This window comes from Maniola jurtina, chromosome 11, assembly GCF_905333055.1.
Source record: "Maniola jurtina chromosome 11, ilManJurt1.1, whole genome shotgun sequence".
In the NCBI taxonomy this organism is placed as follows: domain Eukaryota; kingdom Metazoa; phylum Arthropoda; class Insecta; order Lepidoptera; family Nymphalidae; genus Maniola; species Maniola jurtina.
The window spans coordinates 12073755-12087706 of NC_060039.1; the positions used below are offsets into that span (position 1 = coordinate 12073755).

The 13952-nt window shown below is 36.1% G+C and overlaps 2 protein-coding genes across 4 annotated transcripts in view; one reads left to right on the forward strand and one right to left on the reverse strand.

Moving 5' to 3' along the window:
* Positions 1–13952, forward strand: part of LOC123869439 (ATP-binding cassette sub-family G member 1) — a 56837-nt gene that overhangs the window by 12369 nt on the left and 30516 nt on the right. For all 3 annotated transcript variants that reach the window (XR_006796890.1, XM_045912363.1, XM_045912361.1), the window contains one exon: positions 6388–6505. Coding sequence is in view for 2 of the 3 variants with exons in the window: in XM_045912363.1 (XP_045768319.1) it covers positions 6388–6505 (118 nt within the window). In the remaining variant the exon portion in view is untranslated. The remainder of the gene's footprint in view (positions 1–6387; positions 6506–13952) is intronic.
* On the reverse strand, positions 8616–12646 carry LOC123869450. Its single transcript, XM_045912378.1, has 3 exons — positions 12239–12646; positions 9766–9982; positions 8616–9189 (listed from the first exon to the last, which is right to left on the reverse strand). The coding sequence occupies exons 1-3, from the start codon at positions 12544–12546 to the stop codon at positions 8665–8667; spliced, it is 1050 nt and encodes a 349-aa protein (XP_045768334.1). The 5' UTR covers positions 12547–12646; the 3' UTR covers positions 8616–8664.

The window sequence follows — 13952 nt, forward strand, 5'->3', positions numbered from 1 at the left end:
TGACTAATAAATTAACGTAATGGTGATAATATTTAATTACGTAAACTTCAAACTAAAGCTACGAGGGTTCCTGGTCTGAGAACCAAACTCGGCCGGGTGGGTATTCTTCTAAATCAATATTTGGTCAGATTGCCATCGAAATTCTAAACCAATTCACGAATAAACATGGATTTTTGACGTTTTTACTATTGACAAACAGGATTGACCGGCTTAACTTGCTCAGGAAGTAATCTATGAAATGTTATGCTATTTCCTGAAGTAGGCGTCCATAACGAATGATTCAGACTAGTAAATCACGACCGCCAACGCCACCCTTGGCATATTAAAGACAATGTCTCTCATTATCTGTCGAGGCACTCTGATCTCTGTAGTTAATGCCTCGTAAGTAGGGTTATCAGAAGACAGTACTTTTTCTGATGTGCCGGAATATTTGACCATGTGTCAGGAGTTTTGTTCCTCCAAAACTCGTAGGGTAGAATTTTTACTGTGTCTGTGAACACGCAAATAAAAATGTTTAAGATATCCTTATATTTTTTGCTCGCACGCCCGTGTACAAAATAATACATATAAATGCAAAAGAAATATAATACACTATATATCTATATTATTGTTGTATATATGTAATTTAATATAATTCTTGAAATATGGAGATACACTACGAAATATTATCTAAAAGATCCGACCTTAGATTACAACGGTGACTTCATTTAGCTATCCTAGTTTTATCAAACTGTTTTTGAGAGGTGTGAAGATTGAAGGAATCGTAACATGATTGTATTATCGAGCGATTTACATAGATCAATGGTATTATCCCACTAAACGGTGAATGTGATGTCGTGCGCACAACATACAAAATTGTCAGAACTTTTTAAATTAGAAGTTTGCCAGGAAGTCGCGTATTTTGGATCTGGTAAACCCGTTCAAGGCTTAACAGCAATTCTTTTAATAAATCTCGGAATCGGAAGTCCACTTTACCTACCTACATTATAGATCACTGTAGTAAAATGATTCGTATTTGACCTTAAATAAAACAAAACCGGTAGTTAGAGACGGAATATAAAGTTGTTTATAATTTAATTTAACCTAACATCATTTGGGCTTAGTATTAAAATTATAATGCCGCCCGCGCCAGTCAAATTGTAATCTCAGGTAACACAAACATGAATTGCTGCCATGAGTTCGTTATGTCTACTTTTGTAAATATAATTTTTATACCTGTTTGCGTACTAGCAATCCTATTATTGTGGTTTTTAGTAGTGAATTATGACCTCTTACCTTTTTTGGGCCAATGGTATGTATAAGTAAAAGTAATATAATCGGACTGGATTTTCTTAATTAGATTTTTTTAAGGTACTAGCTGTTGCCTGTGACTTCGTCCACGTCCTGCGGGAACTTTTCCCTCGGATTTTCCAAAAATGTGTAATATAAAATCTTTCGTCAAAGTATGAACCTGTTGTCTGCCAAAATCACGATGATCCAAACTTCATAGTCGCTGATCGTTCCTATCCGTGTTGGGAACTGAACGATGCGCATAGAAACTTTCATCTATACTAATAAATAAAATTGGAGTGTCTGTCTGTAATTTCGAAATAACTACCACATATTAAGGTCATATGGTTATTTGAACGATACCATAACTGAATCACACGTTTTTAAAATTTTTGTCTGTCTGTTTGAAAAGGCTAATCTTCGGAACGGCTGAACCGATTATAACGGGGTTTTCACATACAAGTAGAGGATTGACCATGGTGTAACATAGGCTACTTTTTTAACCGACTTTCAAGAAGGGAGTTGTGTTTTTTTACCTATGTACACTGAAATCTCCGAGATTTCTGAACCGATTTGCGTCATTTCTTTTTTAATCGATAGAGGAACTTTGCGACATTGTTTCATAAAAAATTTGGATTCCAACTCTTCAATCCTGATGCTGCAGGGGATCTGACCAATCCACGCGGGCGAAGCTGCGGGCATCAGCTAGTATTTTATAAAATAACGAAGGATTGGACCTCACGGGCTCTTAGTTTATTTATTTCAAAATCCATGTGCAATGTAACAATTTTTATTACTTACATATTAGTTATAGTAAATCAACATAATTTTACGGTTGTGGTTATGTCGCACTCATATAATAGGTATATCAAGTAATGGTTTACAGTTCAAAGTCCTATATTACGAAATATTAACCATATTATTTACAATGTGATTTGATATTCAGAATATGTTGCAAACGATTTTGCTCAATGATGAATCACTCTTTGTTGTATAGATAAACTGTAATATTTTTGGTTTGATAACCACTGTGTTCACTCACAATGGTTCATTTTATGAAAGCTATGTGCAATTTTTTTTAAATAAAGAAAGCAAACGAGCTGGTGTGTCACCTGATGATCAGTGATTACCGCCGCCCAATGAACATTTGCAGCACCAGAGGAACCGTGACGATGCGTTGCCGGTCTTTCAGGAATTTGTTGGTCCGCCCCTTGAATAACCTCTTGTTGTAATCTAGAAGGAACACCGCCGATGGAGTTACTATTAAATAACTAACTGATGCTCGCGTCTTCTTCCACGGGGATTCAGGTTTTTAAAAATACCGTGGTAAATCTTTGGTTTTCCGGGATAGAAAATAGTAGTGGAGAGTGACATATCTCCAGGTCCTACTACTCAATCCGTTTCTCCGTTGCGACGTGATTGAAGGACAAACCAAAAAACAAAGACAGGCATTAATAATATGGGTACTGGGTAGTGATCTCAGTAGTGATGATCTCCAGCTCGCTGAACTGATGATCTAAGGTGTTGGGAAGTGGGTGGATGAGGAAGGCAGAGGAGGACAACATCTATATCTTGCTGTGGACGCAAACAGGCTGATTTATTGATGGCAAAAAAAAGATTCCGATGAATTGAGAACCTCCCCCTTTTTTCGAAGTCGGTTAAAAATAGAGGCGTTGGTCGAATTTTAGCGTTGGTTGGTTGGTTATTGTTACATATAAATTTACTTATATATGATTTTGATCATGCTGAAAACATAGTTGTCTACATAGAGATCGATGGGTGAAAAGTACTGATGTTATTACTTTACTTATATACCCAAATAACTGTATAGTGTACTTATAGGAAACTAAAATGAACTCTGACCTTAAAATTATCTTTGTCCTTAAAATTCAATGATAATTGCAAAAAACAATTAGTCGTCGACCTTGCGGAATATTTTTCTATATTTTTTCCGCAAGTGCCGATAAAAGAAATCCAGTGCTTTACTATTATTTTTAAACTGTTTTTTTGCTTAAAACACTAATTTGCTTAATTCTACTTTGGGAAGATTTAGGATATCTTAATTGGGGTCTGTCTGTCCCGAGCATGCTTTTCTTGAAGTAGGTCTAAAATTGAATCGTTTCTCAAAATGTATCATTATTAGATTACGAAATTAAAGCGTAATCTGGTAATAATAATTTGATAAAAGTCATAGCGACCGAATGCATATGGACATTGATAGTGTTGAACAATTGATTACAACTACATTTGTTAATTAGGAATATAGGTCCCTGTTGTATGTTATATATGCGAACAACCCAAGATCTTTGTGAAACCCAGGAGTTTGTAGCTCAATAAATAGAGATTAAAAGACCCAAAAAAGATTCACTATCAAAAATATGTTTCTGCTGTCACGGTTCGTAGACCAACTAATTAATAATTTAATACATATCCTCGTATATAGTTGTTGTACGAGTAAATAAAGATATAATTGGCAATTTACGCACAGTAAAATAATATAGTATTTATTACCAGAACACTGAATCTGTTAGTAATCTCCGCCTTATATCTTGGCCTGTATAAGGAGTTAGAGACTCCTCAATGACTACCAGTAAAATGTAAATCCATCGTATTTTGGCTTGACTTGTCTCCACCGATACAGATAATTTTTCATCGAGACTTGTTTCAGTTGTTTTGTTTATAAGGATAAACTTGTTTTTGTTTGAAATAGTTAACAAAAAATTGTTATTAATATAGTATTTATGATTAGGAAATGCCCAAAAAATTTGTAAAACTGGATATTGACACATTGATATCATTCATACCGATAAGCACTATCTGTACTTATCAATGAGATTAAAAATACAGAAATAATTAATATACCTACTGATTAGGGCTAAATACAACCGCACCGCAAGCCATCGAAAGCGATTTCACCTTCACCAACCTGAGGGTCTGTGCTAGATACTTTGACCATTCGTTGTGCCAGATTATTCGACGCCAACACGTCTCTTCGGCAGTGTCTTATTAGATTTAAATAATATGAGGTTATTCAAGGGGCGGATCAACAAATTCCTGAAAAACCGGCAAAGCATCTGTGGTCTTTTTGCTGCTGTAAAGCGCAAAATATGTATGTTCATAGGCGGTACATCAAGTGACTCGTCTGCTCGATTGCTCGCTATTTATATTAAACTAGTTTATGCCTGCGACTTTATCCGCGTAGACTACGCAAATTTCAATCTTTTATTTCACCCTTAGGGATTGAATTTTCAAAAAAAAAAATCCTAATGAATGTCTAGGTCATAATAGCCAAGTGTAGTTCTGCATGCCTTTCAGCCTGATCCGCACAGTAGTTTGACCTGTGCGTTGACAGATCAGTCAGTTAATTATTCAGTCAGACACCTTTTTTCTTTTAAATATTTAGACAAAGAGGGCCATGCGAACATCCCGTAACAAGCGTGCGATTCCACAACAAATCTCTTTGTTATATAGCAGCGAACAAGACAAAGATAAAGTATTGTTTAGTCTAGATAAACTATTTCTTTAGGTTCATATTATGTGGCATCGTTTCAAACATTGTTTGAACACTAATATCATCATGGATCTTTTCTATCTCATCGTCATTAACATTTGTATTATAAGCTACATGCTTGATTTTTTCTGAAACCTCTACTAGACTCAGTTTCCTCAGATTCTCTATCTCTAATACCTGGTGTATGTTGTCGCCATTTCTGATCATTTCCAAGATCTTAGATATCTCTGACGTCAAAGTTTAAAATCACGGAGGTCAACGGAGTTACGGACGCCAATATTCACTGATGTAAGTAGGGTGGTAACTAGCCACGGCCGAAGCCTCCCGCCAGACTAGACAATGATTTTGAAATTATAAAATTCCAAACCCGGGACCTCCCACCAATAAGATGCGCTTACCACTGCGCCAAATAGGTCGTGTAGCTGGAATAATCTATCTTACTTAATAACAACAGAAAACTCGACAACTGTGAGAACTTTCTGCTATTTTTAACCCTCGACCCAAAAAGAGGGGTGTTATAAGTTTGTCGTGTGTATCTGTGTATCTGTCTGTGGCATCGTAGCTCCTAAACTAATGAACCGATTTTAATTTGGTTTTTTTTGTTTGAAAGGTGGCTTGATCGAGAGTGTTCTTAGCTATCATCCAAGAAAATCGGTTCAGCCGTTTGAAAGTTATCAGCTCTTTTCTAGTTACTGTAATCTTCACTTGTCGGGGGTGTTATAAATTTTTAATTTACACTTGTATCTAATCAAGTATCAAAGTCACGTGTACAACTTGAAGTAAGCAAGTTACTCATCGCGTTTAATGTACGAGTACCTCCAGTACCTGCGCAAGAGTGGAATTTGCCCCGTGAGTAAACTTTGTGCTTATGCCTAGTTGCGTGCTCTCCACAAAGGCTTAAACATTATTTTTAACCCTTTGATGAACTCTGGAAATTGCTTAGATAGGTACTCAGTTATATATACTTAGTTTATATTTTACTGTGTATAGATGGAAATCAAACGGTTATTATGTTTTAATTTTCTCTTCACTTCGTTATTCTTTTATTCAACAATTTATTTATTATTATTGATAAATATGGATTAATCCAACAGATTTTAGTAAGTAGGTAATTAATGGATTACTCTTAGCAATGTATTGAATGGTTAAGTGACGCCAGTGTCACCTAACCATTCAATACAATTGCAGTCTTGCTGAGGAGGCTGTCGGTTTCTGATCTAGGTTTGGGATTTTTTGATATAGGTACCTACTTAATACGATATTATGTGAAAATTTTTGTATTACGTTGATAATAATAATGATTCTATGTTAAAAGTTGATCTATACTTAATATTATCAATGCGAAAGTGTGTCCATCTGTCTGTTTGCTAACTATTCACGGCTCATTTGTTATCCGATTTTGACGAAATTTGGTAGGTACAGAGGTAGCTTGCTTCTTAGGGACTGACATAGGCTACTTTTTACCTCGAAAAATCAAAGAGTTCGCACGAGATTTTAAAATCAACGCTGATGAATTCTATTCGCGGGCATCATAATAATAGTTTTAAATAATTGAATTTCAGTAGGTACCTACGATTTGTAGTACTTTACAAGGATTTTTTTTGCAGATGTGAAGACTATCCTCAAATCAGTCTCGGGGAGGCTGCGGTCCGGCGAGCTGACGGCCATCATGGGCCCGTCTGGCGCTGGCAAGTCTACACTGCTCAACATCCTTACAGGTTACAAGTAAGTTTATTTTTAACAAGATAAAGTTAAACAGCACTAAAACCCAACTACTACCCGCGAACTGCCGATAGAAACCCCAACTTTTTTGGATGTAACATCCGTTAGGTCTATTTTTTTCGTATAAAATGTAGCCTTTTCCGCAATTCTGTAACACTTACAATCATAATATAGAGATGCTTTTAATACAAATTGCGTTATTAAATTCGTGCGAATATATTGTGCTTGTGTTGTGTATGGAGCTGTTGTATGGCGCTCACCGCATTCGCAGTGCGGGTAGTTAAAATTCCGGACGCGGAAAATAAATCGTGCGAATAAAATTCACTGTGCGAGCTAGGCCTTATAAGAGAAACCAGATTCTAGAAACATAAGATCTGCTAAGTAGATAGTAGGTATGAGTTATGACTATGTAGGTACCTACTAGGTACTCGGTGAATGGAGTACTATGTAGCTATTTACCGTAGGAAATCTTCGTTTCTCTTCGCTTGTCGCAGCGGCACGATTCGCTTCACTTTCTTTTTATACCGCAAAATAGCCTAAAATGTTCGTGTTTATTTACTACTTAGTACCCACCTACATAGGCCTAGCTGTATCGTCATACAGTTCTCAGTAAAGGTTTTGCTTAATATTCATAATGTTATCATGAAGTAATGCTGAAAATAAAAGCTATGTAGAAAGTAAATTTTACATTACGGAAACTATGCTCTGTAAATAGCATTTTGAGCACAGGCAATATAGTTACTACATTTATAACTAGATAATAGTACTGATTCTGAGCACAACTAAATTTTACAGATCGCATCCTCTTTTTACTAATGAAATATGAAAAGGACAGACACAGTTTGACAGTTCGAAATTTAATTTAGAGCTGTCAAACCTCGCGACTTTATCTGCCAGTCGCGAGCTTATTGTTTTTTGTAGCGTGCCCTAAAACTTGGTCTTTAAATCTAAAATTCAGGTTCCGTGTTTTTTTAGCAATATTAAAAAGAAAAAGATGCAGATACTCTAAATTAAGTTTAGAGAAAGACAACAGAATCTTCGCCAATGCCTGCGATTTCGTTTATTTACGTTTTGTTTTTATTCTGTGGGAACTTTTTAATTTTCCGGGATAAAAGTAGCCTGTCTCTCTCCGTCTTTGACTCATGAAAAAAAACGTCGATCTGTAGCTCCATTGCCTGTGCCATTGCGGTGTAATTGAAGGACAAACCATTTAACACACTTCCGCATTATTATAATAGTTATGGGTAGTGATTTTCAAATCTACCTTTCGATTCTAATGTAAGGTAAGAGAGGCTGGAGCTTATATTTTCGCATATTTGCTGAACTCTCTCGCCCGGTATTGCACATGCATCAGCACAGAGCTGTGGTAAGTATATCCACACATTGCGCAGCGTGCAACGTTAGCGTTGGTTCGCAATTTGCGCAACACCATCTCAAGGAAACGAGCCGTTCGAGAGCTCGAAGCGGGGCGCTTTTCCGTTTTACACCACTCTAGGGTTCCACAACAGTTCACGACAGTGGGAACTTGTAACAAAACGTCGAGGCTTTGACGTCATTGGCAGGCGTCAAATGTTAGTACATTTGACGCTAGCATCTGTATTATTTCAAACGGAAATTTTACTTCTTAATCACCACTAGCTGATGCCCGCGACTTCGTTCGCGTGGATGTAGTTTTTTAAAAATCCCGTGGGAACTCTTTGATTTTCCAGGATGAAAAGTAGCCTATGTGCTAATCCAGAGTATAATCTATCTCCATTCTAAATTTCAGCCCAATCCATCCAGTAGTTTTTGCGTGAAGGAGTAACAAACATACACACACACACACACACACACACACACACATACAAACTTTCGCCTTTATAATATTAGTGTGATAATCAGTCTCTTTAGGCGATTGATCATCATTTTCGAGATCGCAATGGAATATTTGTAGTCTTGATCTGTAGTTGAATCGTTTTGAACTGAAATTACTCGTAGATCAGACTGTAGTGTTAAATAACTTAAGAGTCTATCATCACCCCTTTCTCTGATAAGAGACTGAAGGGAGATTATTTGTGGAGAGGATATTAAAATGAAGACCAAAGTGTACAAAGTTTCAAGAATTTTCTTTATTATTATTAATTTAAACATGTATTATTGAAAACAAACACTTTACTCCTTAACTAATCACCATATATAGTCTCCTTAGGCGATTGGCCATCATTTTCGAGATTGCAATGTAAATAGGCAATGGGATATTTGTAGTCTTGCTCTGTAGTTGAATCGTTTTGAACTGAAATCGGATCAGATTGTGGTGTCGAGTAGGTTTCGGGTGTATCATCATTGATTCGAACTGAATTTTTATGTAGATTTCCTAATTCAGCTTCAAACAAGACGTCGTTGATAGCTTTCTTGGCATACAACTTTTGGAGAGGATCTAGTCTCGCTAGAGTTTCAGACCATTCTATTGCCAATGGGTTTGAAATCCTTTGACATTGGTGCTGATGTTGGTACGGTTGAGGGCGATGGTGGGTTCGAATTTGCTCTCGATGTAATATTTTCTTTTTCATTTTCTGTGGCGGGTGCGAGCTTCGTGGTTTGGGCTCCGTACATAATGATCGAAGTAGACTTTCTTTCTTCTCTTTTGGTCTCTCTATCTGAATATGTTCCGGCTTCTCCGTTTCATCCACTTTTGGTGTACTTTCGCCCTGTAATTGAAATATGATTTTTTTACCAATAATCCTGGAATAAGGGTTCAAGTGTTTTTGTTTTCCAAATGTATTATCGTGTGAGAAATGAGAATATTACTTTATTATAAGATCTATTGGCCGAGATAAGGTAAAGTCTTTAATGAAATTCATAGCCTCTTTTCACCTTTAGGCACCCGTTAATCTGTTTATACACAGCTCAAAATACTGGACGGATGGAGCTGAATTTTAACATCCAGATACCTATCATGAAATAGAATCACTAAAAATATTTTTTGAAAACTCCTAAGGGGGTAAAATAGGGGTTTGTAATTTGTGTTGTCCTCTAGGATGAAATCGCGGACATAAGCTGGTCCAAATATATTAAAAGAAAAGTCCTGAATCACTAACTGACTCATCATCGCCGAGCCCTAGCCCCTAGCTCTTGGCCTTAGAAAGCATAGACTGCCTTTATACTGTAGTCAAAGAATAGATCTTGCCGTTTTAGGAATGAAATGTTTTTGAAAGCCTGCCCTTGACTTCGTTAGCGATACAAACAGGCAAACAATAACATTTTTGTGATAATATAGATTTTACCTTGTCATCACAACCTTCCAATTTTCTTAAAAAACTTAAATACGGGAAGTACCAAACTTTGGGATAATAGCCCCCAGGATTGTCGTGTGCCATGTACTTCTTCAGCTCCCTGCGAAAGTTAGAGCGTAGGGAATTGATTTTCTTTTTGATGTCATCTATTGTTCCATAAGGTTTCATTTTCTGGTATATTGGTAGAAGTTTTGCCAAGGCCTGGTATCTGAAAAATGGAGTTTTGTTAATTAGTTTTCTTCATAGATATGTAGTTTTCTTATTGAAAAAATGTCTAGAAATATTTTAAACAAAAATAAGACATCATTGCCATCATCATAAATGTAATTATTTAATTCTATGATTATTTAATTATTATAGAGATTTATTTAAATTATTTTATGACTTTTTAACCATTTTAATTTTTTCCTTGACTTATTATTTTCTAACGGCCAGTTTCTTCATGAACAACTAAAGTAATCAGTAAAAGTATTAACTTTTACTTGACCATTACTGGAGTTTAGGTAAATGTGTTTCTTCATTCAAGCAACAGCTAAAGTAAAAGTCAAAGTAGTTGCCATTACATACACGTCGCAGTTTCACCAAAAAGTCGTGGCGAGTTTTTTTTACACATGGCAGCATCGTAATATCACTGTCAATGTGTCAGTGTCAATTAGTATAAAGTGTCAAATATCTCTATGGTGCCAAAGTAGGTACTTACTTTTAAAATAAAAATTCGTTTTTTTCTTACAAACTGATTTAAAACCATTTACAAGTTTAAAATATTTATTTTGATGGAGCTTTTCGGAGACGAAAATGTGGACGTAAACTTGACGTCTAGGTATGTTATCAGCATTTCAATATTAATATTTATACAAGTGTAAATTAAAAATTTATAACACCCCCAACAAGTGAAGGTTACAGTAACTAGAAAAGATCGAAAAGACCTGATAACTTTCAAACGGCTGAACCGATTTTCTTGCATTATAACTAAGAACACTCTCGATCAAGCCACCTTTCAAACAAAAAAAAGTAAATTAAAATCGGTTCATTTGTTTAGGCGCTACGATGCCACAGACAGATACACAGATACACAGACACACAGATACACAGATACACACATACACACGTCAAACTTATAACACCCCTCTTTTTGGGTCGGGGGTTAATAAAAATAATACAATCAGCGTCGTCCTATAAAAAATGATCCTTCCGAATATTAAATCTTTTACGCCGATGCGTTAAATAACTTATAATAAGTTCATCATCTGATGAACTTGAACTTTCACTTGAAGATTTTGAAAACATTTTGATACTTTAATTAAGTACAATCAATAAGTAGTATCAAATAAAATGATAAAACTCGGTGGAACCGTGAAATACTGTTGAAAAAGTAAATATAACCTAAAAATGTTGACAAATGACAAGTACTGTAGCTTTTACAGCAGCCTATTGAGCAGTAAAAGTTAAAGGTAAAAGCAATAGTAAAGGCAACAGATTACACTGTGAAGAAACAAATTTGACCGTTACTTTTACTTTAAGCCATTACTTTGGCTGTTGCTTGCAATGAAGAAACTGGCCGTAAGACAATTACATATTATTGTACTTAATCATTTTTTTTGTTTTTACTTAATTGTTTGTACCCATATTGTACCACATAATTTAACATGACTTTCGTAAGCGCTTTAATAGGCCTATTACGAAGAATAAAACATACAAATATCAATATACAATATATTATACCTGTATGACCTACATTTACTATCTACCTATGAATTAATTGTCAAGAAAGACAAGATAAGAAAACAATAACTTTAATATATTGTGACATTACTATAATATTATGTGATATGTTTTTAATATGTGATTTGGTATGTACTTTATGGAACATTATCATTAGAGCACAATAAAACGTTATATCAACTTACTTATGTTAGGTCGTAACTCGTAACTTGAAATAATATAATAACTTCAGAACGCCTTTATTGTGTACCTACTAACAACCCGCCCCGGCTTCGCACGGGCAGCTTATTACAATTTTTACAGGGATCTCTAATTTTTTATAAATAAACCTAAAGTTTTTAAAATTAAAGCCTATGCCACTCAGGAATAGTGTAGCTTTCTACTGGTGAAAGTATTTTCAAAATCGGTTTAGTATTTCCAGATATTACCACCTACAAACAAACTTTACCTCTTTATAATATTAGTATAGATTCATTTCATATCCCAGATAACAATACTGCGTTTTGATAAGTTTAACATTATCAGCTGTTTGATAAATTACGTACATAAACTCGTGGCACAAAGCAAAACTCGCTCGTTGATGGCAATGGCGCGGGTGGCCAGAGTGCGACGGAATGGTGGGAGGACGGGCACCCCTCCCCCTTCCAAGTTCCAATCCTCTGACACCCCGCCCGTAGCATTGAACTGAAGCTCGCGCGCGGACTGACGCCACATTCATATAGACATAATATAAAACGCATACCTTTCAAATCTATTGCTGTAGCGTATGTCCGATGTATCCCATAACTGTGGAAGCGATTGGTATTGCAATATAAACTCCTTTTCCGGTTCCAAATTGTGAATTGGCGGACAATACGGCTCTTCCTGCTCCGCTCCGGGCGACGATACGCTCTCGTAACACTCGTCCGACTCCATTGCCGGTCGGGCGCTGACTGACGGAATGTGGGATGATTGAACGCGTTCCGCCATTACGTGTGACATTGATTGAGTGATGGCGCCGGCCCTCCTTTGTACGCCAACGACGATATGCATTATCGTCGTGTCAATCATGATTTGTAAATGATTGATGAATTTATTATGCTCAAGTATAAAAAGGGGACTGTGAACTAACCGTATCGTCAGAAATGTAGATAAATTAAGTTTTCATCTCACTAGCCCGGAAAGACTTTTTTGTTCGAAATCTGCGTGGTACTCGTAAAGTCATTCGAAATTTGAACGTGACAAACTATGGATGGCGTAAATCTAACTTTTTTTTCTATTAAAATACTACTTGAAACGTCTAGACACGCGGTTCATCGTTACAATCTTTATTCAATATCAATAGGTCTTATTAGTGACCAGTTCTGACTCTTTTTTTATTTCTAATATCATTAAATTGAACATATTTTTACTTACCTATTCCGTTTCAGCTTTATTCGATTAATAATATAGTCAAATTCAAAAACAACAAGATTAGATAATTTTAAATTCATTTTTTGTTCTAAGAATTCTAAATTTGAATTCAGAACGCGCTCCCAAAAAAAATATCTTGTGTTCTTGCATGTGGAATAAAATATTAGCATTTTCCTTGCTGTAGTAAGACGAAAAGTTGTTTGTTTCGAATGGCTGCAAAAATGACTTGCGCTCTTGTCTTTGAATTCCTCGCTACGCTCACGATTCCATTTTTGAAAATAATCCTTCGCTTGTTTGAAATTCAGTATAAACACTCCCGCCAAAACCAAATAACAACTTTGCAGCTTAGCATAACAAATAAATATTATCTATCTACTATGAACTGTAGATATCTACTAGTGTGGGACGCCCTCCAGCACGATGGACCGATGATATAAAGCGGCTGGCGGGAAGTGGCTGGACGAGGAAGGCTGAGGACCGGGTGTTGTGGCGCTCTTTAGAGAAGGCCTATGTCCAGCAGTGGTCGTCCACAGGCTGATGATGATGATGATGATGATGATGATGACGAACTGTAGATACTTCGTAATATCTAACTTTGCGCTAAAATAAGAAGGCTGTCAGCTAGGCACTCAGAAATACGTATCAAACTTTGACCACTAGCAACAAAGAATCTAGAGAGCGGGAGAAGTTTTAAAGAAAACGTACATAAATGTAAGAAATAGGTAGGTACATATTATGAGGAAACTAAACGATGCCCGCGACTTTGTTCGCGTGGGTTTAGGTTTATTAAAAATCCAGTGGAAACTCTTTCATTTTCCGCGATAAAATCAGTGACTAGTCTGTCTGTCACTGTGTCCGTAATTCAAGCTATTTCTATACCAAACTGCTGTGCAGTTTGGCGAGATGTAAAATATAAGTAGGTAATTCGTGTTAGTGCATTCTAATGACATAAAAATTAAAATGAAAAAAAAAAACCGAATTTTATCGACATCAGTTAAACGGATGCCGTGGAAAGGAAACAGTCAGATAGTCTCGCATTTATAATATTGGCACATGAGTAAAGA